The sequence below is a fragment of the Lingula anatina genome, chromosome 1 (assembly GCF_051362555.1).
Source record: "Lingula anatina isolate TDL-2025a chromosome 1, LinAna3.0, whole genome shotgun sequence".
Taxonomy (NCBI): Eukaryota; Metazoa; Brachiopoda; class Lingulata; order Lingulida; family Lingulidae; genus Lingula; species Lingula anatina.
The window spans coordinates 39,805,494-39,831,337 of NC_141767.1; the positions used below are offsets into that span (position 1 = coordinate 39,805,494).

Genomic DNA, 25,844 nt, shown 5'->3' on the forward strand with positions numbered 1-25,844 from the left:
ATGTATCGCACGGTATTGCATGTGTACATTTTTTCGTCAATGTGGCAATGTGGCTTAAAAGAAAAGAGAATCACTTTTTTCAATTACTGCAGGTTGCAAAACAGACAAAATGGTCAAGTATTGGGTACCAAAGTTAATAGGGATCATAATTCTCAAATCAAATATTTCATAGAATACTTCAGTCGCCTTATAAATGTACATCACATTGGATTCCTTGAGATGTTAACCCGATTATTAATACTGGTGATTGCTTCTATTTCCACACATCTAAACCTGTTTAATCAACACGTACCCAACCGTCAAAGTTGTTTGCGTTGTCATTTGTTAGCATCAGACTCACCCTCAATAACAACAGAACAACAGAGAATTGCTGATAGTCACAAATAGAACAATGTTACAGAGGTCTTTATTCCTCCTTGGTGTAAATACAATCAATACCACGTAACTACATGTATTTATATAAGTATATGGTTGACCCCAAAGAAATCTTGAGGGAAAATTTTTTTCTGTGGTAATAGATGAAATTGTCTGCCTCGAATCTTTACACAACTGTATTTTCCAGTCCCTTCATATTGGAGTTATGCGAAACATATTGTATTTAAAAAATGCAGGGCAATAAAATGTTTAAAAGTATAGGGCTTTTAGATTTGCTTTTTTGTCTGTAAGGTGACTTGGAAACAGATAAATTGTAAGTTTAAGTAAAGAGCAGAGCAGTTGGCATTCCAGTAAAATACTTGACAGTGTGTTAGAATATACTTTATCGGAAGATCACATCCAATAGCTTTGGGAATTATCCATTGTGTTAGTTGCACTTTTACATGAAAAAAAAAATTGATCGATGATGTCACAATGTCCTGCATTCATTAAATCCATCCTATTATGTACAATATTTACCAGCATACAGTACATCAACTACTAGAAACCTGCATTGCTATGGTAACCAAATTCATTACTTTTTTATCATCTGTAACTTTGTGACTGAATTCATCGGGTGATAAGCTTGCTCCCATAGCAACAGAAGAGTTTTTATACAACATGGATGACTGACACAAGCTTCTGGCAGAAGCATGGAACTCTTTAGCACCACATCCTTCTAAAATCCTCTTCACATTTCTCTCATTTATTCCACCAGCTGGCATGACTGTTATTCTACCTCTGCTCTTTAAAATTTGAAAAACAAAAAAATTAAAACCAACGACTTTCAAACAGACAAGACAATGTCCATTTATATTGGTCCTTCAGAGATAACACTACTGCAAGTTAATTTTGAATTAAAAACTTTTCATATCCAGATAGCAAATCATAAATAAATGCACATATAAAAATTAAAAAATGAAATTAAAAATCACTAAATTCAAACCATTTAGCACATTCTGAGAGCAAGCAAAAATTTGCTGAATCTGTTCAAATATACCACATGATTTTTTGTTTATATCTTACAAGCAGATTCTCTAAAAAAGGTTTTTTCTGTTAGAAGTAGAGAGCCCTACTGAGTTGACTGTAACTACTTTACTCAGTTCTCTCTCAATGAAAACGTAGAGTTACTAAGTCACTGTCAAAACTTTTGATAATGTCACAGGACAGAAATATTTTGACCTATATATTATATTACCTTTTTACAACAACTACTACAAATATCCAACAAATACCTGTTGAATCATCTGTTTGATAGTGGGCAGTCCTTCCAGTGCTGAGGAATCTTGACCACTGGTCAGTACCCTGTGACAGCCCAGACTGATGATGTCTTCCAGAGCCTGGCGCCAGTCACAACACATGTCAATGGCTGAAATAGATATATGCTTACTATTATGAACCTTATGATACAGATTGCTGGTGTGAAGGCCAGATTCGGTTTCCTTTATAATTTTTTAAATTATCCATAACTGACCTCTTAAATTAATTGTGTTAATCTTTTTCATTTAAACTAAGGGTTTTTTTTTAATACAAACCTTTATCCTTTACAGTCTCGATAAAAAAACTCGATAAAAAAACACCTCACTGCTGGGTCGCTTTCAACAACAACACTAAACTTGAACAGAAATCATGAAAAAATTCTTAACAGAGCGAGGGTCGGTTGTTTATTTAGAGCAGAATTGTTTAGGCATAACTGGACTACTATTGATACACCACACTGCACCTGTGGTGCCCTTGAAACCCCTCTTCACTTTTTCTTCAGATGCCCTTTACTCAATTCAAAGTACCCTCCCCTTTACCAAAAAATAAATGAAACTCTACATGCAAGCAAGACCTCTTTCAAAACACAAAAAGAAAAGCTGTCGTTATTTCTCTACGGTCATAAATCCTTATCACCCACCCAAAATGAAATTATCTTCGACACTGTTGCAAATTTTCTTCTCGTAAACTTTGTTATCACTTAATAGGTATTATCTCTTTTCCTCTTCTTTCTTTCTGTACTTAACTTGTGCTCCTGATATATATGAAGTTTTACATTTACTCTGTTGTATATATGTATATACCTATCCATTTGTTTTATTTATTTATTTACTTATTTAATTTAATTTTGTGGAGAGCATATAATGCTTCCAGCGCCTTGCCTCCACTTCATTCTTTTGAATAAACGTTGTTTAAAAAAAAAAATCCTTTACAGTCCAACAGCTCTACTGCTGACAATGTTCACATTATCTCACATGCCAATTGCACACCTAATATAATACATCTGATTTGACACTTTTCATCCAAAACTTGCTGACACCAAGGCAGTTACCTAAGTACACCTAACACATTTACAGTTTTTATACTTCTGTGTTACTGCTATGTCTGACTTATTTCAAACCTACCTCTATGGAATGTTATTGGCAACTGACCAGCTAAATCTGAAATCATAACAACAGTTTTTAAAATATCTCACTTAGATGTACAATAACTTGTACATAAACCTAATGATATTTATGTACTTCTATATGTATCTATCAGAATAATGGTGCTGGTGTAGCTACTAGTAGTGTTTTCACATATTAACTGATTTACAATGTTTGAAAATTAGTCAACACTTTTAATACTAGTATATTAGATCTCCAAACTAAAAGCCCACATACCAATATTTTAGATTTTACTTTTTACAAAAAATAACCAGTCTGTTCCACATACCAGGTATCTTTAAATGGTTAACTTTGTTTTGGCTAAGCAAGCAATTAGGGGTGGCAAAGTAACTTGCATGACTAGAGGGCAAGGAGGCAATTTGTTTATATATAAAAAAACAGCCTATTTCTCATATGCTTTTTTAAATCTGTGCTAACAAAGCTTACCAATTAGTTTTTTACATGCTTCTTTGTCAACTGAACCACCACTGCAAAGAAACAACACAGATTAATGTTTTACCACATCATACAGTCATATGAAAGAACACTACTTTTAGTTTGGCACATTTGGCCATCTTGTCTTTTTTCTTAAATTATTGACATATGCATTATCTGACACCATTATATACCAGTAAGCACTGTTAAAATAAAATACATAAATTCATATACAAATTTATAAAAACTAAAAAACACTGAAAACAAAAGTCCTAATGCTATAAAAACTTATCAATATGAGTTTTATATAATGTAGAGTACTTTAAGGATTTAAAACCACCTTGTAAGAGCTCCAATCACAAATCCATCAGCTCCATGTTCTTTCAGAACATTCAAATCCCAAATCATCACTTTCATTTCTTCTTCTGTATACAAAAAATCTCCTCCTCTTGGTCGTAACATACAAAACACTGGAATCTTTACATGCTCCTTTATCACCTTCAACATTCCTTCAAAATATGAAATAAATACTTTGTCATTAATTATTTCAAATAAATTAAGAGTGACACAAAAACAAAAGAAGAAATCAAAAAGGGGTTAATGAAGATACATGTAATTTTATGAATGGATTAGTATGATTTGATGATTGAGGGGAAGAAGGTGTTGAAATTTTAATAAAAATGAAACTTTTGTTATGTTGAAGTCTAACACTCATTGTGTGCCTTGAAAGGTATCATATGTAGTAGCTTGCTCAACTTCATCCATTTTCAAATCATATTAAAGCCTGACGATCATCAAAGTTGTTAATTGTAAAATACTCATATGTATGTACATTTTTTTAAAGTCAATACATCTTGTACTGTATACAGTTTGTGGTGTAAGTACATGTATCTCGGTACTGTAAATGTTACCAGTAAACTCGTTAGCGTATGAGAGTGCGTAATTACGCGTTGTTTTGCTGTTTTTACGCATTGGCTGGAGCCCCATCGCGTACGAATACGCACACCTTTGGCTTTGAAGATCGGCAAAGTTGACCAGTCCGTTGACTGTTGACGGTCAGACTCATGTTGAAAATGTCATAATTGATTCCCAAGTGTCTCATTTTTTTCTTAAGATATTTGAATTACCCGACTAAAACATGCTTCTTCTTTCACTGACCCGCAGAGGATGACGTAATCTTCTCTGATTGGTCATAATATGCAAGTTTTAGGTCAAAGCACGTGTGCCTCTCTTTAGTATAAACAAGGTATGAACAACGATGAAATGATCGTTTTTTCGTTCACATAATTGTTCAACATTTTAATTGAGCAACCATACGTTTAGGACCAATTTAAATCACTCGCCCAGACCAAATACTTTAGGCCAGTAACCCTTGTGACTTTTGTAGTTTTAGTCGTCAGAATAAAATTTTAGTGGCATTTGACAAGCGGGCGACCGGGAATTTCCAGCTCTGCTGATTACCAGTGATGACAAAATGACGAGAAAAAGGAAAAGCAAAGGAAAAAAAAAACAACAGTCAATTAAAAGGTTTTGTCATGCAAGGTAGGCGAAGTTATTTACTATAGATTTCAGAGTCCGACATACCTACTTGCGATGGTTGCGTTTCGCAACTAGTTTTATCAGCCGGGCAACTAAAATTTAGCTGGTAGTTGCCCGGAAGCGCAAGTGACTTTCGGCTGTTCACTTGCCCGGAAAATTTGAAGTGTAAAATTTATTATCACAGACAAAATAGATCGTTTATTATTGGCAGTCATTTGCCGGTTGGAAACAAAGTGGTTTGCAACAACCGGCTAGCTCCAGATTTGGCCAGCTTAGAAAACAGTTGAACTTGAAGTGCTGCGCTAACAAACATAAATAAAAATTATCTTTCAACAAACTGTGAAATAATATTTCTAGTAATTATTTACAAATTAAAAGCAAAGGTTTAATTTTTATAAACAATTTAGTAAAACTTAAAAACGACGGGTGCCTAATGTTCCCGACTTGACCTACTTTTTGTCGGCATCAATTTTAGGGAGAAACACTAGGAAGAGTAAGAAGTATGAACATTTTGATTGATTAAAATGGCTAAATATGTAAATTTTGTGTCCCTTCTCAAATAGTATACTAAAAAATGCTTGTTTGACAGAGACGGATACTGGGTGACTACTTGTCAGTGTCCAGACATTTTGGCGCTGTTCTCTATCTCTCCCTCTCCCAACTATTACAGAGCGCTTGTTTGACCTAGTTTTTTTTTAAAGACTTTACTAAGGAAGCAGTTAGGCCAGGAGCATTTTTAAATCTCAGTCAAGAATAGATTGTAAATTTTTGGCTATGAAGTGCAGTCGTACTTGTTGTATTTTGATTGTTTCTGTGGTAATTTAAAAGCAATGTAAAATCTCTAATAAATTACATGTTATATTTTCACCCCCCCCCCCCTGATTTTTGGAGAAAAAGCCAAAGAAACAACACTATAAGGTGACATAGTAATTACACGTTGATGAGCATTTTTTAATTTTACCCCTTCATTTTGAAAATTACCCCTTCTTTCTTTGGGCAAGGGGTACGGTACTCCCTTAGAAAAATCCTACCGAGTGCACTGTGTTACTGTTGCAAAACTATTATCTTTCTATCTTTTCTTGCAAAATGATAACAAATATGATGCTTTCCATACCTAGGCTAGGTGTTGTACCTCCTTCCATAAGATTTGCACACAGTTCAACCCTAGAGGCACCTGAAAAGAGTGAAATGGCATGCAATGGCCGTGTACAATGTAAATTCGTAAAATAAATTTCCTCCTATATGCTTGCTTTATCAGCTTGATTGTTAAAACCTTTCCCCTTATCAAACTTACCGCCTAATTCCGCTCTATATGCGGACTCCACGGAATCCACACACACTTCCATTATTTCAGTCTGATGAATCTGATGTACATACAAGGGAATTCCCAGCCTCGATATGACTTAAATACGCAATTACGCTTGCGCATTGTTAACATCGGCAATAAACTTCCTGTTGGAGAACGTGATTATAAAACATGGTCTTAAAATACTTAGTCCTTGAACACTGAAAATGTTTCGTTGCTGCATATTGCGTGTTCCGGCTGTAACACGTTCTTCAAACACGCCGTTCTTAGTTGCACCACAGCTTCGAATTGCAATAAAACAGGTAACAATTTAGACAATTCGGATGCAATTGGTACGGAGAAGGTTATTTATGATTTGGGTTTGTTGGAATTTGTAATTTTGTTTTTCAGGATTACTTGTTCCATACGCTTTCTGACTGAAAATGAGTGAAATATACGGATTGTTATTTAGCACAAAAAGTCAGACTTGTGAATGTTTATTTGCCCATGGCTGTTAACTGGACTTACTAGTAATTTATACAAATCGGCGCACTGTACAGTACTACTATAGCACGAGGAGGGGGGGGGGGGGGGGGGGGGGGGGGGGGGGGGGGGGGGGGGAGTATTGCAGATACGGTACCGGTGTAATGCCCGTATTTCACACAGACCACGAATCCCAAGAATGGCCATGAATTGACAAATTTCACGATTTGTGGTTGAATCGTAATCAGTTAGTGAAGTTCTTAACAGATTCGTATATATTCGTAGTCAGTTCTTGCACTTCTGGACCAACAGGAATTGGTGGCAAAAACTTTGATGCCCCTATTTCACACAGACCACGAATCCCACGAATCGCCAGAAATTGAAATTTTCAGGATTTGTGGTTGAATCGTAATCAGTTTGTGAAGTTCTTAACAGATTCGTATATAATTGTAGTCAGTTCTTGCAATTCTTGATCAATCAGGAATTTGTGGCAAAAATTTTGAGCTGTTCAAAGTTTTGGCCACCAATTCCCGATTCCAAAAAATCGTAGTGAATTTCTGGACAATATTCGTGGGATTCCAGCCGAATCCCACGAATATTCGTAACACTATCGTACCTGTATCGTAACTGAATCCTGAGCGTGTCGAATTAGACCAGAAAATTGGCAAAATCTCACGAATCCTCACGAATCCTGAAATTCGTCAATTCCTGGTGATTCGTGGGATTCGTGGTCTGTGTGAAATAGGGACCTAACGAAACTGAGGGTCTGTGTAACAGAAAGTCCGCCCTCCATTTACTGTAGTTATTATGGTTAGGATTAGGGTTAGCCTGGCCCAAAATGTAGGGCGAGAACTGCACAAATGAATGGGAAGCAGATTCTCTGTCATACAGTTGGTACACCATGAAATGTGCACCAAAACGTCATCATTGACCTAAATGGCTTGATTTATTAATTGATTAATTTTATAATGTTGTTTTCCCATAAACAGCCTAGCTATGGAACTTGCAGGTTTTCTACCCTGATGTCAAAACAATGCAGATCTTTAAGACAGAGTACACAGGTAATGACAATGTGTGCATGTCAAAATATATATATGCAGAGTATGCAAGTACTGCTGGTGTATATACTTATAGCTAGTAGATATTCATTAATTACATCACTGACCAGTGCAACTTCTCAGTTTTGTATGTAATCTTTGCTGATATATTAATAAAAATATATTGATGTTTCTTTTTTCAAACACATTTTAATGTTTACTTGAGATTGATTTCCAGTCACTTATATTAACTACAAGAGTATGTACTTCAACTGTGAATTTTAAATTAATTTTAGATTAAGTTAGTTTTAGATTAAATACTGTAAGTTAGTGTTTAAATAAATTAAACATTATTTATTCACCTATTGCAGTTAAGCACTCTTCAGTTTCTAAGGAGAACTGGAACATCCTCTGTGAACAGTACAGTAAAGCAGGGTCTGGCTGACGGACTGTCAGACAGGGCAAGGAAGGCAGTGGGATGGTGGTTGTTTGGGTGTGCTGGCATGTGTTTTGGAGCGGTGGCACTGGGAGGGGTCACCAGGTATATGATCTTATATTGTAGGCAGTATTATAACTGTATTTAAGGCTGAAGAATAGAAGTTATCATACTAGCAGGATCAATCTATATCAGAATGATTCTCACCAAGGCACAGTCAATAATCAGTTAAATTGTCTGTCTGTCTCGCAATATAAAGACTTGGGTGAAGTCCGAAAAACTTTGTGGTCCATGATGTTGTTCATGTTGCTTTGTGAGGGGGGTGTTGCCAGACAATTTAGCTGTTTACATTGACTGTGCCTTAGGGAGAATCCCTGCTCAGATAGGTCAATCATGCTAGTAATATAATATTATTTCTAAACACAGCCTCAAAGTAAAATATCTTTAGCAAAGTTTGATGAGAAAGTATAGATACTTTGAAGATCAAGCCATATGCTTTTTGATTTCTAAATTATTTAAGACATTTTGTGAATCGAGTGATTAAGAGTAATGGTTTTTTCAGGCTCACAGAATCTGGTCTGTCCATGGTTGACTGGAAGTTGTTTGGACGGCCACCACCACGGTCCTCTGCTGAGTGGGAAGAAGAGTTCAACAAATACAAGGCATTTCCAGAGTATCAGTAGTATGTGACAGTTGTGCTTTTGTCCTATATTTATATGAGTGGTATATTGTGTAGAAATTAAATTTTGATATTTTTTATTGCAGTGACAGTATTTCTGTTCTAGTAAAATACCCCAACAATTTCCCCTGTAAGATTTAACCAAATTTTTGTTCAAAAAGTATTTAAGTTTTATTCAATTCAATTCAAATTCAGCCACGTTGCAGAGAAAGGGGAAATGTCTCTTGGTGAGTTCAAATTTATCTGGTTGATGGAGTACACACACCGTATGTGGGGGCGAACCATAGGTGTGGTGTTCTTATTGCCTGCAATCTTCTTCTGGAGCAAAGGCTGGATCACAAAACCCATGAAACCCAGGATAGGGATATATGGTGGACTGCTGCTGTTCCAGGTAATGATTGTGAAGCTCGTCGGAATTTTCCTGCTTATTGGAATTTTGATCATTTCCAGTCATATTGCCCAAATTATAAATCAGAATAGTTTTAGGAAAAATACAGATATGTGTGTCAATTTTAATATTATTTTGAAAACATTTGATTATGTAGGTCAAGCCAATACTTATAGAATACATCAAAATTTATCGATGAGTGAAGTAAACGTGAACTTGGTAGTAACAATCTTATTAATTCTGAAACAGAACATTTATGGCACCGTATGCATTGAAAAATTGAATAAAATGTTACATTATATAAGATTCTAAGAACTTGGTATGTTTCTAGGGTCTGCTGGGTTGGTATATGGTGAAGAGTGGACTGAAGGAAAAGAAAGATCCAAACTGGATCCCAAGAGTTAGCCAGTACAGACTTGCTTCACATCTGGGGTCAGCCTTCATCCTGTATTCACTGTTTCTGTGGGGATCCCTGTCTCATCTACTTACTCCTCAGATGGTAAGAAGAAGATTCGCATAAGGGATTGCTCATATTATACTGGAGTTGTAGTTGAATTCTGGGAATAAATTTGTTGAAGAATTTCATCAGCTATGTACTACATACTTTCAGTACAGTTGTTGAAATGAATTTTGCCAGTAGCCAATACTTTGACTGCTTTTGGCCAAACTCCAGCAGGGAATTGGTCTGTAATGGGTGTCAGTGTTCAACAAAATACTGAAAAGTAGCTGTTTTCTTCACAATCTGTTACCAAAGTAACTTCTATAATATTATGTGAAAGAATTGTAATTACAACATATTTTAACATATTAGATGTCACTTTCTGTCTGTGTGTAAGGAAGCATATTTCGCATATAAGGAGGCATATTTTGCTTATTTCAGAAGAAGACATTTATGAATGTGTTTAATGAAAAATTCTTTTTTTCATGGACAGGTGTCGGGTGCTATTCCAGGTCTTAGAAAGCTGCAAGGACTGGCCCATGCAAATTTAGCTTTAATTTTTCTCACAGCAATGTCAGGTTAGTGGAATTTTATCCTCTTTGTTGTCTTAACAATTTTGTGATTTCAATGCACAAAGCGTTTTCATTGTTATTTATTAATTTGCAGAAAAAGATCAAATGTGCATGTTTCTCTCAAAAAGTTATAATTAAGTTTCCATTTCTTCATACAGGGGCTTTTGTGGCAGGTTTGGATGCAGGACTTGTGTACAATTCTTGGCCAAAGATGGCTGACAAATGGATACCAGATGATATTTTGGCTCAAAGTCCAAAATGGAAGAACATTTTTGAAAATGCAACCACAGTTCAGTTCAATCACAGGCACTTGGTAAGTTCACATCACATAAAAGTTGTCGACAGATTTGGATTCACAAATCTTTTCAGCATGGCAGAGGTCCTATAACCCCTGAAAATAATAATTATTGTCTTTTGTGAAATATGATATTTTAAGCATTTTTTATCATTCTACACACACCAGTACCTGGGACCCAGTTGGTAAGTCAAAGTAATTTTATAATTATGTGTGTTTGGGCTCCATTTGAGAAAAGGTATGGTCATTTTTCTACTTACCTCTGTCATTTTGGGAATCAGATCCACATATGCATGTACATTAATTCATATGTTATATTTCATGAGAATGCCATCTAACTTTCATAACAATGCCCAGTATATTTATATGTAGTGCACATGATAATTAGGAGTTGGCCGTTGCTATGAAGCATTGAAAAACATTGAGGAAGACAGACATATTACTAGATTTAAGGATGAGATATGTGTCAAGCAATGTCTTATACCATTTCTGTCTGTCTGACAGGGAGAGCTCACTGCCACTAGCATCACGTTGTTTTGGTTGATGAGCAGAAAAGTCCCCCTTCCACCCAGAGCAAGACTGGCAATGAATGCATTGTTTGGAATGGCCATGATACAGGTAAGCTATGGTGTTAATTTTAATGGAGTTTTTTTCAACATGTTCAGTAGCTATCTCAAAATTGTAGTTAATAGATGGGTTTGGTACTTACATTTATCAAATATGAAGGTCATCTTGTAGTTATAACCACTGTGCTTGCCTGTTAATGTACTGGTACTTATGTACTATATTTATCACACTATTCTGTTTATTACAGATGTCTATAGTTGTTACCTTTCTGCTGATTTATGTCACCTATACTTACTACATGCATTCCTATATTCTATTCATACAGGTATCTCTAGGTATCACCACACTGCCGATCTATGTCCTGTGTGTTGACTACATGTGTCACTATATTCTGTATATTACAGATTTACCACTATTCTGACCTATGCCAAGTATACCTACTACATGTACCAGTGTATATATCCTCTACATTCCAGGTATCTCTAGGTATCACCACTCTGCTGACCTATGTCACATATACTTACTACATGTATTGCTATATTCTCTACATTCCAGGTATCTCTAGGCATCACCACTCTGCTGACCTATGTCACATATACTTACTACATGTATCACTATATTCTCTACATTCCAGGTATCTCTAGGCATCACCACTCTGCTGACCTATGTCACATATACTTACTACATGTATCACTATATTCTCTACATTCCAGGTATCTCTAGGCATCACCACTCTGCTGACCTATGTCCCCACACACCTGGCAGCCACACACCAGTCTGGCTCTCTGGTACTACTAAGTATTGGGATCTGGCTCATGCAGGAACTGAAGAGGCTGCCCAAGTAAAAGGTGTATAAAAGACTGCTGGGAGGTTTTATAGTTTGGCCATAAAGGATGATATCAAATGTATGTGTATTTTGTTTTGAAAAGATATGGTACAGATGACACATTGGCATTATGTTTTTAAAGCATGTTCAAGTGAATCTTTGCTGGAAAACAGTGTTTTTCATCTTACAAGATCTGTCTACTTGATAAGCCAGTGGTTAAAACAAACATATCAGAATGTGCTGGATGTGCTGATATTTTTCTCTGAAAATATATTAATTCCAAAAGACAGGTATCTTTATTATGAATTTTGAATTTGAATGAATGAATTAATCGGAGTAGTCAGATAGATCTGTTTGAATTAGGAGTGATGAACATGCCATTGTGTACATGTTTGAATTGGTTCAAGCGAGATTTGGCACTGAAACTTTATTGGGAATTAGCTCGTGACCCATCAAAATTCTTTTCTTTTGGTTGTGAGCTGCAATGTGGTATCTTAATTTTGTTTGCTTGTGATCTGGCAGTGTGGCTCTATTGGTAGTAAGAAGTGTAGCTGTGTGGGTATTGGCTTGCCATGCCACCCAGTGAGATGCAGTAGGCCTGTAACGTGTATAGCTATATTTGGTGTGGCCGAAGGACTCTGCTTTTGAAGTACTGCAACTGTAAAAGGTTTTAGTTTCTGACCAAGGACATGAATTCAAATTGCTTGTGTTATACTTGAGCTTATGCCCTATAGTGTGAGCAGCTAGTTTTTGATATTATGTGTGAAATATGTCATTATTTGATGCATGTTATCTTTTCTTGAATAATGAATTGTTCCCATGGCGATAAATCTCACATTTTTATTACACATTAAATAAGGCTATTTTTCAGGTGTAAAGTGTTGGTGAATACTTAAAGGGATAGTAACTCTTCATATGATATCTATATATTCACATTAAAAACATTGTACACAACTCATAGAAATATAATATATTCTGTTTTACCACAAAAATGGCAGTTATAGCTATTATTCTGATATCTGAGCTTGTCTTCAGATCACGTGACCTCCATTGATGGCTGTACTCTGTTATAATCTCTTAAGAGATTTTAACAAAAAACCAAACTTTTTAGAAAAAAAACCAGGGACTAACTTTGAATGTAGAAATGGATTTATTAACCATTGGTTAATATGGGAAAATTGTTGTTTACTCCAGGAAAATTCATTTTTTGGCCAAAATGAAGAATTATTATCCCTTTAATAACCAGTATTTGAATAAAGAAAATGTTAAGTTGTGGTGATACTTTCTGATGATTGATCTTATTTTTAAGTTTAAAATAAAACTGCTTTTTACTTAAAATTAACTGCAATGTTTGGGAAAAGTGCAGGTCAAGACTGAGGGTCAGCATAATCAGATTTTATCATTTACGGACAACTTTGTGTAAAATAACATTTGGTTAAAATGTGCTGGGATGCCTATTGTGTTGAAATGTTTGTCAAATTCTGGTTGGGGCATGTTTCGTACATTTTCAAAATATTCTCGCATTTGTTTCTTTGTGTCTTTTAGTTTGTATGTGTGGCAGTTTTGCTGTCTAGTTGACATTGATACGTGCAAATTTAAATGTTATTCAGAACATCTTTAGACCATCTTTGTGAAGCTCTCGTCTGACCACTGTAAGTTTTTTTCTGTATTTCAGAGTGCCATGTCAAAAAAAAAAAAAAAAAAAAAAAAAAAACAACAACAACTCCAGTTCGTGCAAAAAGCATGTTATTATGCTAACCAATAGAAGCACATTACACCAATCATTCACTTTCTATCACCTCTTCGCTAATAAAGTTTTATTTCCAGCTTTTAAGATTTTAATAAGAAACTGGCCCCATTAATTTAACTCTGTATGCGAATAAGTCCACATTGTACATACTATAGGATCTTAAAAATGCAACGAGCTTGAAAGGCTCCTTTTAAACACACCCTAAAGACTTTATGGCAACTGTGCCTTCATTGTGACAGCCGCAATAGCAGACCGAGACATTGATCATGAGCCATGTCAACTATAAATAATTTATAAAACGAGCAGGCCATATTTTTTAAACTGTTCATGCTAGTATGATAACAAATTCTTCTGAAGCAGTATAAGAATGTCAGCTGTTCTTTAGTTTTATTCACTAATTAATTAGTTTCTTTACTGTCATAGCAATTTTAAGGACCAATATTTTTATATTTGCTAATCAGATCATTGTCAGTCACATTTAGAACTGTATGGATATATGCGATGGCCGTGAAACTGGTACAACTGTAGTTGTTACAGCACTGCAAGCCACTATTGTGCGCGTATTGTCAAACACTGATCCAATATGTGGATAATGGAGGGTGACTGCATTTTGGAGGCATCCTGAGAGACTGTGGTTGTTTTCATGTCCACTCATAAACTAACACTGATTTTCTGTATATAGGTCCATTTGAAGAAAACAAAATAAAGATATATTCGCGAATTCTACTTTTTCTAAAACTCTGGCGAGTGAAAGTGATTAAGCTAGCTTTTTATGTAACCGTGCAAACATTTTCCGATTCATGCTTAGCTAGTACGCAGTTGTTGTATTCAGTTAGTTTTGTGTAATGAAAGTTTTAAAAATAAACATTAAAAAATAACCATTTTGGGTAATATCTGTACGTTTTCAATACTAACAAAAATTAGATTGCGCTAAAGGGGTATAATGACCCGTTTATTTTACTGATACAGTTTGTCCTCAACTTCAAGCAATTTGCTTTCTAAGAAAATGCAGTTTTGCCGCGTTACGTGTAAACACTTGACTGTGCCCTGTCACCATATCTTTAAGCTAATCATGGATGTAACCTAATTTAATGATATAAATATTGCAAAAACATCAAACAACTTAATAGTGACCTGCATCAAAAGACGTCACGAAGGCCCTTTTTATCAATTTTTAAAAGCATGGCGATATAGATAAAGTAGCCGCGATATATCTATTGTGTTGTTTAAAATAAGCACTCTAGACATTTATTTATTAATTTTTTTATTCATTCATTCATGTGTTTATTTATTTATTTATTTATTTGGGGGCGTGCAAGAACTTAAGAAAAAACAGTGACAGAGCACAAGTACACAGGATGAACATAATAATACTTGTCTGTCTGTTCAACTAACAACTGAGACTTGACACTGCACTACCGCTTTTAATGACGCATCAGATCGTGATGTTTTTAACAGACACACTAAGTTGCTTTCATATATTAATGCACCCCAGCCCTACATATGTGACTAGGAGATAAGGGCCCTACCAAGAAGGATGCGGATTAGGTAGGTTTTACGTATACTACAGTAATGTTCAAAATATGAAGCGGCCAGTGCTGCGAAAAGAAATGTACCCCTTTAATATTTGAACAAGTAGGTTGTTTAATCTCATCAAAAACCTTCATATGATTGAATATAGATACACGCTTTGAGTTCCTTGTATAGTTTTTAGGTTCAAAACGTGGAACTACATCAATTCATTTGCTTACATGTATCAAGGAAGCCGAAATAATCCACCCAAAAAACATATAGCTAAATACCTTTGATACACGTGTCATTTTCAGTATCACGTTTTCAGGAGCCAAAATGCAATGGCAGTAGGACTACGAGGAAGTGAAAAACATAAAGTTGACAAGACAAAAGAAAAAAGATCAAAACTTTATGCTACAAGTAGTTTATCTTTATTTACAGGGCATATTCAGTGGTCTTGTTGGTATTCGTCGTTGCCGCAGGCTTGCTTTTGTTACACACTGGCACATTCCTCACAGTCCCTTCGAAGAGCATTATCTACACCACCGAAAAAACCAACCAGGGAAATTCCCAACGGCTTGGTATACCAAAAATCATTCACCAGATCTGGCACGACTACAGAGTTCCCCAAAATTGCGTTGAATGGATGAAAAGCTGGATGCAGAACCACCCTTCGCCTGAATGGGAATACTGGTTCTGGACCAAAGCCGACTGGGAATATTTGATAAAAACACGATTTCCTAATTTCTACGAACACTATCATGGATTTCAGCGAGAAATATTTCGTGCTGATATCATAAGGCACTTTATTATGTACGAAATAGGCGGTATTTACGCCGATCTCGATATTATTAATTTGCGCACAATTGACAATTTTATTTTGAATAAGTCATGTGTTCTTTCCCTAGAGCCTTTTGAACATAGCTTCTTTCTCTATGAAAAACCCGATGGATTGGTCAGCACAGCAATCTTGGCCAGCAGACCTCGTCACCCTTTTTTCAAGACAATAGTTCACGAATACCAGAGACTTTCCCCTCAGGATGAGAGGACTGAGCCAGACCCCATGGGCGTAACTGGACCTGTGAAGTTTGATAGATTATATCGCGAATATCTCAAGTCCAACACGACACGAAATGAAGACCGAATATATTTGGCGGATCCCAAATATCTTATGCCAAGTATCGATAAAGGGCGTATATCGGAAATTCAAGTTGCATGTGAAATTTCTAATCGAAAAGTGACAAGTACCAGTGAAGTTGTACAAACTCAGGAACTTTGTAAATATCTGAAAAAGCATTCCTTTAGGCCCCCTTTACCTTCAACGGCATATTGTGACCATCTTTGGATCCATACGTATTTAGCTGGGTACCATTCGGGGTACTCTGATGTCCACAATATCGCATCTAATGTCTCTGTGCGAGAAAGATTAAGGGATTTACTTTAAAAAGTTTAAAATTAACCATAAGGATAGACAATATTGAATTGATCTTTAAACACCCGATGTCTTTTTGTTCCATAAATTTTCAAAAATCAAACATGTATAGCATAACCCATTAGAGACACATTCAGTTTTGTAGAAAGAGGTTTTTGCCTATTTCCCACTTAATTATATCTTTAATAAGAAAAGGACCATTGACAGAAACAGAAACAAAGAAAAAAGGAAGTTGCACAATTATTGGTGAATATGCTTGTTTTTTTCTTGTCATAATAAGAAGCCGGCTCTTTTTTTCGTGTTTATTACTTTGAATATCTGTGATCATTACCTTAAACTAGAAAAGCAACAGCCAAATAGCAAACAGCAGCTTGGTCAATTTGACATCTGACGCAATGTATATTATATTAACTTGGCTAATGTCTGGATTGCCGATTTTCGACGGAGACTGATGGTATTTGCATACTGATAATTTCGTTTAAGTTTTTGTCTTCATGACTGTAAATGAGTACATGTATAAATTAATATTAAAATAAGAGGCAGGGAGAACATATAGTGATGACAAAGTTTAAATGTATTTTTTTCAGTGGAAGACGATGAATGGAAGGATCCTTTAATGTCAGTTGGTATTTCTCAATCTGCTGAGTTAATTGAACAAATCAATTAGTGTAGAATTTTTTTTCAAAAACTGTACAGATACACACACACACATATATATATAGTAGTAGTAGTAGTATTTATTTCAGTGAAGATATGATATGCAAAATATACGTGTATAATATGAGCAGAGCAAAATCATTTCCAGCGTAGTGTGCTGCAATATGGCTTTATACTATTTATACTAGACAGCTGTAATAAACATACTCTATATACACTTTAAGACAAAAAATGCCAATTTTGAAATAATAACGTCTATTTGTGGAAGAGTGTTTATATATATATATATATATATATATATATATATATATATATATATATATATATATATATATATATATAGCCTGAGCGGTCTCGTGAGCATACCTCGCTGCATTTCTCGTGCTCCCCAAAAGCCGCTATACAGGATACAGAGACAAAGTTAATCCAAACATTTCCGAAAAAACTTATCTTGTGACCTCTTTATATTCACATCTTAAGTTACAGCAGCCTTATGCTAAAACGAACTGCGATTAGAAGATTAAAGGGCCCTCTGTACAATCGCCTTCGAAAAGTTTTGAAGAAAAAAAAAGAGCTCAAGTTGCATCAGGTTGCTAAAAATTAAAACCCTCTCATTGAAAAGTCCGCATTTTTCGAAGACGTTACTAAATTCTTCTTCTGATTGCTTTTTATGCCAAAACCGCATTCAAGAACCTCCAATGCGCAATGCAGCTAACAGTAAGTAACACTTGTTTTAATCTCTGTATTCACCATAGATCAACAGTGCCGAGTTTTAGGTCGCTCTAGGTCGCCATCTTCAATCCAGTTCCCTGCCACAGCCATACAGATAAGTACGCTGTACGAAGTACCGGAGATCGCGAGAGACTGGTGCATTCTGAAATTTTAACTGAGTATTTAAACCCTTGCTGAATAGCCGAGGGTCCTTGTGAAACTGACAGTGATTCCGTCCTCCATTAGCTAGATTAGTACAGGCTAAGATCTAATAAACGGATATATAAACGGTATATTAGATCTTAGGTACAGGTTAGGGCTGGCCTGTATAGACCAATGGGGACTGGACACTCTATCATTGGGACTCTCTGGTAGAACAGTAATTAATCTGCGTGCTGTTTATACTAGATCCAATTACATGCAAGTATACTAGTATATTGCTGTTCGAGGGAATCATGGCTAAGGTCCCGATCGTCAGCCTGAACCAGGAACAGTCTACGCTGGTTCCAGAAGTCATGAATGCCCTGCAAACCTTCGGCTTTATGTGCGTCAGCGACCACGGTTTGAATGAAGACATCGTAAGTGATATCCCCCACTAAGATCTCGTATGCTTACTTACTTCAGGGAATTATATCGTAGACTACGATATAATTCCCTGCTTACTTGGAAATAAGTGGACTGAAATTGGTCAGATTATAGTAATATTATGATTGCTTAGGCATTACACAGGAAGATGATCATCAGAAACATGAATACGAAATATGGTTACTGCATGGTATGTGATTATTGTGGCTGTTCTGCATATTATGATTATTGTGGCTTGAAAGCGTCTTGCACATTATGCCAATGAAAAGGCATACAACCAAGAAAAAGAAAATTACTGCACGTCTCTGAACTTTATCCTGTTGAATGTACCACTACATCTTACATTACAGTATTTACACTATTTCTTACATATCAGCAAACTAATTTGGACTTATCACTAGAGTTATCCTACTAGTTTTGACTACCGGAGATATGTGACAACTGTTATCAAATTCGACATTTTAACCTTCACACACCATAGGTGTACCAAAAGGAAAAATCCTTTTAATCCTTTTAAAATAATCTATAACGAAATATTCCAAAAATTCCAGCGAAGACAAAAGATTTCATCTGGTAACAAGTATGAAAACTGTGTGCAGTAGATTTAACACTATATGTTATAGAACTGGTTTCTTAATATTTTGTCTGCAGATAAACAGAGCCTTTCAATCATCAAAGAGTTTCTTCAATCTACCGACAGACGTAAAAAACGCTTATGCATTGGGGAAAATAGACGGCCCCTACAGAGGCTATGCAGGCTTAGAGCTTGAAAGGTATTGTTGGTAAAGGAATTCCCTATCTTGTAAAATGCTCACCCCTATGTCGTGCTATAGGAACATTCTTGATTTATTCTATTGATGAAATTTGTATAGCATTGAATCCGTATTCCTTATTTCCGTGAAAGTAATATGAAACCCGGTGCAATAATTGTTACTTAATTTTAAAATTTATGAAGCTTTTATTTTACCTTATTAGTTCGCTCTTACTGTGTATTTTGAACATGGTTTTTTATTTGTTTTACAGTTTAGATCCTCTGAAACCAGCTGATTTGAAAGAATCATTCAGTTTCATACCAAGTTCACAGGTAAAAGGTCACTTTTCGGATATCCGACGCTGTGTCCGAATCTTATCTGTCAAAAACAAGCTACTGACCGCTTGATTTTCAGGGATCTCACTGGAGCCTCAACTGCCTCTTTCGTATTCAGGATGTGATACAAGTATCTGAAGCTCAGGGTGCCGTTATTATCGTGGCACGTTTCCGGTCGTCACTCTCGGCCTGAGAAAATTTCGCCAAAACGTACTGCCCCATTGTATCAAATCGTGGCTTCTTGGCGTGAAATGTTGATTAAGATATGGTGCAATTCTGATGGAAAATTGTTAAGAGAAGACACTAAAGTCAGATTGTGTTAGGTGTACATTACTTGTCACATCCAGTGTTTCAGTATTGAGCACAGAACAATATATCGAAGTACGACAGTGGATGTTTGTTTATAGCTCATATGGAGTTTAATGACTTTTTTGCACAGCATTATTTTCTAAACAAGTCTATGACAAAATGTAGTAACTTGTGTGATTTAATTGGAAAATTGATTACTTGTGTGATTATAAGAATGATATTTAGTGACATATTGACTTTTTCATCTAGGCTTTAGAATGGCCCGACAGATATGTGCCAAACTTTGCCATCGATATGATGACGATGCTTCAAAACACAGCAGAGCTTGGATGCCAGATACTATCGTTAATTGGTGAAGGGCTTGTGCTGCAGGTATAGATATAGTATTACAAAACTGCATACATGTATTTTTTATATTCGCAATGATTTTTAATCAGCATTAGGTAATTTTTAGAAAGTTTAACTAATTATCGAAGACCATACACACATACTGCCCAAAACAGTATTTATCACTTACTATTTATATCAGCGTCAATTTTCTTTTTATGTTAGTGTAAAAACTACCTGAGGGAGTGCCACAGCTACATGGATTTCACAAAAAACCAAACCGCGCTTCGAACTTTACACTACCCGCCTGCAGGACAGAATCGCGGTAAATTGGTGACCAAAACTTCACCATAAAACCTCCCTTGATCTCTTTAAGCTTGTAACAAGGCGTTCCGATCATAATTTCTTAAAACCCAATGAAATGGACTGGATGTCAGAATAATAAGAGAATTAAACAGATAAGTGAAAGGCATTCATTAGGATCAAAAGATTAACGCAAGGCTTACCTCTTTAAGTGCCGTACAAGTAGTCTAAAGTGTGTCTGTTGATCACTTTCCTTTGTTTTCAGAAGTAAAATTTCAATGATTAAGAAATAAATGAGATTTTTGAAAACCATTCTCTTTTTTTGCAGTGTTTCAACCAGGTCAACTACATTGTGGAGAACACGCAGACTACGGGAGCCTCACACTGTTGTTCCAAGACTCCCCGGGACTTGAGGTGAGGGACGGTGGGGAAAATTTTATCCAACGGGTGATAATTGCAGTATCAAATCTTAAGTGACACATTCAAGGATCAAGTCGTAAATCCAAATTTTTTTCGTCTTTTTATTTATTTATTTATTTGATAAATTTTCTCTCATGCATACGCAGATGATGTACACTCGTATTCTGAAAGCAAGACAGGAACTGAAACATTTTCTTTTTTGGAATCTTTGTTTGAAATGATTCAAAACTGGGGGGGGGGGGGATTCAAGGGAGTTATTTTTGAAGCACTATCGGTTCCCGTTATCCATTTATTTAGAAATTGTGCCAGTTATCATTAAACTCATTTATGACAGATTATGACCGAAGCTGGCAAATGGATCCCTGTTCCCCCCGTGGCCGGAACTGTAGTAATCAACATTGGTGACATGCTTCAGAGATGGAGCTCAGACAGATTGCCATCGACCGTGAGTATTTAAGTTCATGCCATATCCTGTATGTGTTTTTCACAAGCCGGAATAGCAAATTCGCTTACATAAAGGAGAAATATCCTGTATTTTGAAAGCGTTTGTTTAATCTGAGTGATCATAACCTTCCCGTATTGAGTGTTATTATACAATTGCCATCATTACAAAAGAATAACATCGCCTAGCGCTGATGTTACATGTATAATATATGAAGCCCGGTGTCCCATAGTATGTGAGATGAAATGAAATTGTTTTACCTCGTCAAATTAATAGAACACACTAAGATATCCGTATTTCATTTTTTTCTATAATAGAGACATCGAGTCACATTCGGTGGGAAAGACGAAAAAAGCGTCCCTCGGCAGTCCTTAGCGTTATTCATGAACCCGGATACGGACACAGTGATTCGGTGTTTAGATGGATCTGACAAGTATCAGCCAGTCACCATGAAAGAATACTTGGCCATGAAGCATAAGGCTGCATACTGTTCAGACTGAAATACCATTTCTGCATTTAGCTAACACACACTACTACAATGCTGTAAGACATTTAAGGATTTATTACCATCCAAATACCTAAGATGTGGTTTTACCTGCATTTAAATATTCAATAATGCATCAATCTTTATGCTGATTAAAAAACCATAGAAAACCCCTCGAAAATATAAAATATCGTCGTTTATATTTTCGATTGCTATGTACATGTAGCATAGGAAACTCTAAGCTTTAATCGTCAATTAAACACCTTTCTATTTAGAGGTGACATAGCATTCGATACGGAGCGTAACTTTGTCCCTGAACAAGATTATATTACAAAAACTGGCATAGTTGACCACAACCGTAGAGACTTCGATCCTGTGCCGTCATTGGGTTTAATTTTTTTTTTCAGATTTTTATTATACAAAGGCATTATTTTGCTTTATCTGAACTAAGGCTTTTAAGAAAAATCGCTGGCAGGGTTTTGGAGTACTAAATGTTGTCTTTAAATTGGCGTGAAATGGTGTTCATGGGTGCTCAGATAAAGGAGAAATTTTATTAACTGTTTTTTCTATTTTTACTCAAAAATCCCAATTTTGACATCACCCGTATACTGGCATGTGTGTAAATGTTAATAAATTTTGTCATTAAATACTGAAGATTTATCTGTTACCCAAAAGAATGTATGTAAGGCAGTAAATAAGGAGTTTTTGGAAAACGCTCACAGCAAACAACTTATTACACATCAGAAAACATTTTACACATTGAAATATTTATTCAATATATGCGATAGGAACAACAACAACGACAACAAAATATAATTCAAAATTTTAATTGTTTAAACAACTTCAATGTTAAAAAGCTTCCCTAGTCTTTCCTGTATCGATATATTGGATGCGATGTCATAGACGTTAGAATAAACCAGATGGTTACTATTTAGATACGTATGGATCCATAGATGGTCGCAATAAGCAGTTGAAGGTGGAGGGGGCGTAAACCAGTGCTTTACCAAATATGCACAAAGTTTTCGAGTTTGTTGATGCTGGCTTTTATCTGTTATTCTTCGTCTTAAATTGTTACATGCAGTTTTAATTTCACCTTTGCGCACTTTGTCGTAACTTGGCATAAGATATTTTGGATCCGCCAAATATATTTGGTCTTCATATCGTGTCATGTTGGACTTGAGATATTCACGATATAACCTATCAAATTTCACAGGTCCAGTAACGCCCACGGGGTCTGTCTGGGTCTTCTCATCCTTAGGGGAAACTCTCTGGTATTCGTGAACTATTTTTTTGAAAAAAGGGTGACGAGGTCTGCTGGCCAAGATTGCTGTGCTGACCAATCCATCGGGTTTTTCATAGAGAAAGAAGCTATGTTCAAAAGGCTCTAGGGAAAGAACACATGACTTATTCAGAATAAAGTCGTCAATTGTGCGCAAATTAATAATATCAAGATCGGCATAAATGCCGCCTATTTCGTACATAATAAAATGCCGTATGATATCAGCACGAAATATTTCTCGCTGAAAACCATGATATTGTTCGTAGAAATTAGGAAATCGTGTTTTTATCAAATATTCCCAGTCGGCTTTGGTCCAGAACCAGTATTCCCATTCAGGCGAAGGGTGGTTCTGCATCCAGCTTTTCATCCAGTTTACGCTTATTTTGGGAACTCTGTAGTCGTGCCAGATCTGGTGAATAATTTTTGGTATCTCATAGTGTGGAGAAGTCTCCATTTCGGTCTCTTTAAACCTGTAGCGCGCGCACAGTGACGGGACATTAAGGAACATATTTAACAAAACCACGGTTGCAGCCAAGCCTATAGTTAGCAAAACCAATAAATAAGTCCTGTAAATAAAAATGAGCAATATGATGCATAACATTTTGGATTTTTGTGGCGTGGTTATGCCAATCTTGTCGCCTCAGAATGTTCCTTGTCTACGCACATGCAGGCTTTCTGTCACTGCACATGGGTCTCTGAAAATCTGAAACTGAAAATGCAGTGGCAGATATAGAGGGGGGAGTCAGGGGGGTCCCCTCTTGAAATTAGAATTTCGACTAGCTAAATCATAGTTCTTAACCGTACAAAATTGCACCGTTCGCTCTCGCCAAGTGTGTGTGTGTGTGTGGTTGGGGCGGTTGGGGGGGGGGGGGGGAGGGGGGTCGGCTTGCTTCGCATCCGCAGACTCCCTCTTCAAATAATCCTGGATCCGTCCCTGAAATGCCACGTGCCTCAGTATATGCATTACACTCGACATACATATGTACTATTACTATAGACTAACGCACAGACATGCTGCAGTAGATCGTGGTTATTTCAATATTAATGGGGTCTCGAAGTACTGTATCTCTACCGACGAAAGAATGACATCTATCATTCAATTGCTAATAATGATAAGTCTTTTTGTTGTTGTTGATGTCTGAAGAGAAAAACTGCTCCAATTTAGACTCTTTCACAATCGCACTAAAATATGCTTAACTCACTTGTTTTTTTTCCCTGAATATTGTAACAAAATTATAGACAGTCGACAACAAGGATGCTTTATCTAGACCGCTTTAAATCTCATCATAATCGGCCATTTAAAAAGGATATATAATACCCTACGCTGTATAGAATAAACTTACCTATTAGCAAACCTCATCCCTGTTGTTAGTTCTCTTACCTCAGACTAACAAATCTTGCCCTGGGTTATATATATATATATATCTGTGCGTATTCTCTCGTATACATGTATCAAGGCAACTTAACGTAGGCCTACATACCACTACTGTGCATGTATATGAAAAACATCACGAAGTGACGTGTCATCAGACGAGGTTGTGACCTCCCCCTTTAGTTTTACGAAGTTAGTTTACAATTTATTCCAGATCCTGATTCGTGTTACTTTGATAATGTGATGATGTGAATTTAAACTACGACATGAGCTGCGACCACATGAATTCACATAACACTACAAACAGTCTACCTCTTCCTTCCCCTCTTTTAAATGAGTATCTTTTTTTTTCGGCCCACGATCATGAAGCGAGATAGCACCTCAACCGGATTTTTTTCTTAGTCATTACACGTATTTACACACCATAGCATGGTATGGGCGAGAAGCCGACTGGAGAAGCCTAATATCTACTGTCTACATAATGTATCCATTTTGTGCGCTGCAGCAAGGGGCGCTATCAAAACATTCTTCCCCAGTGGCTCAACCTTGAATAAATTGGATTTTACTATTAGGCCGACCACCCCAGACGAACTTGAAGTAAATGCCTACATACATGTATGTTTGGTTTGGCAATTCAAATTAATTTTAAATGACGAACAAAATTTATTCATGTGATAGATGATATATGGAACGAAGGCTATCATTAGAAATAACCTTGAACAAAATGTCGTGATATCGATCAGGAAGAGTTTAATACTTGCACAACTACGCATCGATAAACGGGTATTCTCGTATAATTTAATTAAAATCGAATCGATTTGTTTTTGCTCGAATTAAGTAGGCCCTACTGGCGCCATATACTAAGCACCCTCTATTTTTTGCCAAAACATCGGAACGCGTCCCCACATCACCCTGATAGTTAAACCGACAGACTCGTCAGAGATACAGCCTGTGACATAAAGTTCTTGACTGGGATTTAGCATAGGCCTACCTAATAGCTTTTATCTTTTTCGGACATTAAGAATCAGTCAACATGTTTCTGAAATAAAACTTTTTCAATGAAAAAATAAAACTACATGTCGCCTACTACTACTACTCGTGACTACTTACATGTAGTACAACCACAACTACGGTACAACTATCTTACATCACTAGTACATGTAGGCCTACATGACACCGAGATGTAGGGGCCTACCTGTAGGCTACAAGTCCGACGAGTAGGCCCACATGCAGGGACCAGTAGGTCGAGCAGTCGGACGGTCACACAGCTTTTAACATTTTTTCGATAGGCCTACAACGGTTAAAAGTCTAAACATTTTAAAGATGGCAAATTAGGCTAATTAAATTTTATTCAGTCATTAAACACGGGTTCAT

The 25,844-nt window shown here is 36.2% G+C and overlaps 5 protein-coding genes across 5 annotated transcripts; 3 read left to right on the forward strand and 2 right to left on the reverse strand.

The window, feature by feature from the left end:
* Positions 1-367: 367 nt before the first annotated feature.
* On the reverse strand, positions 368-6,208 carry LOC106171361 (copper homeostasis protein cutC homolog). The gene is made up of 7 exons (XM_087008557.1): positions 6,088-6,208; positions 5,908-5,967; positions 3,595-3,763; positions 3,267-3,307; positions 2,799-2,834; positions 1,650-1,783; positions 368-1,160 (listed from the first exon to the last, which is right to left on the reverse strand). Exons 1-7 carry the CDS (start codon positions 6,137-6,139, stop codon positions 909-911), a joined length of 744 nt encoding a protein of 247 aa, XP_086864683.1. The 5' UTR covers positions 6,140-6,208; the 3' UTR covers positions 368-908.
* Positions 6,209-6,214: 6 nt separating this feature from the next.
* Positions 6,215-14,271, forward strand: LOC106173078 (heme A synthase COX15). Its single transcript, XM_087008541.1, has 10 exons — positions 6,215-6,401; positions 7,551-7,622; positions 7,970-8,139; positions 8,597-8,716; positions 8,909-9,104; positions 9,433-9,600; positions 10,034-10,118; positions 10,271-10,425; positions 10,912-11,025; positions 11,688-14,271. The coding sequence occupies exons 1-10, from the start codon at positions 6,306-6,308 to the stop codon at positions 11,817-11,819; spliced, it is 1,308 nt and encodes a 435-aa protein (XP_086864667.1). The 5' UTR covers positions 6,215-6,305; the 3' UTR covers positions 11,820-14,271.
* Positions 14,272-14,545: 274 nt separating this feature from the next.
* Positions 14,546-17,391, forward strand: LOC106173083 (uncharacterized). The gene is made up of 2 exons (XM_013554069.2): positions 14,546-15,098; positions 15,504-17,391. Exons 1-2 carry the CDS (start codon positions 15,088-15,090, stop codon positions 16,504-16,506), a joined length of 1,014 nt encoding a protein of 337 aa, XP_013409523.2. The 5' UTR covers positions 14,546-15,087; the 3' UTR covers positions 16,507-17,391.
* A 224-nt stretch (positions 17,392-17,615) lies between these two features.
* On the forward strand, positions 17,616-22,466 carry LOC106173094 (uncharacterized). Its single transcript, XM_087001652.1, has 8 exons — positions 17,616-18,440; positions 19,099-19,220; positions 19,471-19,531; positions 20,093-20,215; positions 20,396-20,495; positions 20,802-20,887; positions 21,228-21,338; positions 21,653-22,466. The coding sequence occupies exons 1-8, from the start codon at positions 18,318-18,320 to the stop codon at positions 21,833-21,835; spliced, it is 909 nt and encodes a 302-aa protein (XP_086857778.1). The 5' UTR covers positions 17,616-18,317; the 3' UTR covers positions 21,836-22,466.
* Positions 22,467-22,492: 26 nt separating this feature from the next.
* Positions 22,493-24,930, reverse strand: LOC106173093 (uncharacterized). Its single transcript, XM_087001651.1, has 2 exons — positions 24,442-24,930; positions 22,493-23,664 (listed from the first exon to the last, which is right to left on the reverse strand). Exons 1-2 carry the CDS (start codon positions 24,456-24,458, stop codon positions 22,653-22,655), a joined length of 1,029 nt encoding a protein of 342 aa, XP_086857777.1. The 5' UTR covers positions 24,459-24,930; the 3' UTR covers positions 22,493-22,652.
* Positions 24,931-25,844: the final 914 nt, after the last annotated feature.

What these genes read in the sequence shown, in the direction of transcription:
- LOC106171361 (XM_087008557.1), bottom strand. Translation starts at nt 6,139, where the DNA reads ATGGAAGTGTGTGTGGATTCCGTGGAGTCCGCATATAGAGCGGAATTA. An exon ending in AGGTACAACACCTAGCCTAG is followed by an intron (nt 3,764 to 5,907) that starts GTATGGAAAGCA and finishes CATATTTTGAAG; the next exon opens with GAATGTTGAAGGTGATAAAG. An exon ending in GTGATTGGAGCTCTTACAAG is followed by an intron (nt 3,308 to 3,594) that starts GTGGTTTTAAAT and finishes GTTTCTTTGCAG; the next exon opens with TGGTGGTTCAGTTGACAAAG.
- LOC106173078 (XM_087008541.1), top strand. Translation starts at nt 6,306, where the DNA reads ATGTTTCGTTGCTGCATATTGCGTGTTCCGGCTGTAACACGTTCTTCA. An exon ending in TTCGAATTGCAATAAAACAG is followed by an intron (nt 6,402 to 7,550) that starts GTAACAATTTAG and finishes TCCCATAAACAG; the next exon opens with CCTAGCTATGGAACTTGCAG. An exon ending in GCATTTCCAGAGTATCAGTA is followed by an intron (nt 8,717 to 8,908) that starts GTATGTGACAGT and finishes ATTCAAATTCAG; the next exon opens with CCACGTTGCAGAGAAAGGGG.
- LOC106173094 (XM_087001652.1), top strand. Translation starts at nt 18,318, where the DNA reads ATGGCTAAGGTCCCGATCGTCAGCCTGAACCAGGAACAGTCTACGCTG. An exon ending in GCAGGCTTAGAGCTTGAAAG is followed by an intron (nt 19,221 to 19,470) that starts GTATTGTTGGTA and finishes TTTGTTTTACAG; the next exon opens with TTTAGATCCTCTGAAACCAG. An exon ending in GTGAAGGGCTTGTGCTGCAG is followed by an intron (nt 20,216 to 20,395) that starts GTATAGATATAG and finishes TTTTTATGTTAG; the next exon opens with TGTAAAAACTACCTGAGGGA.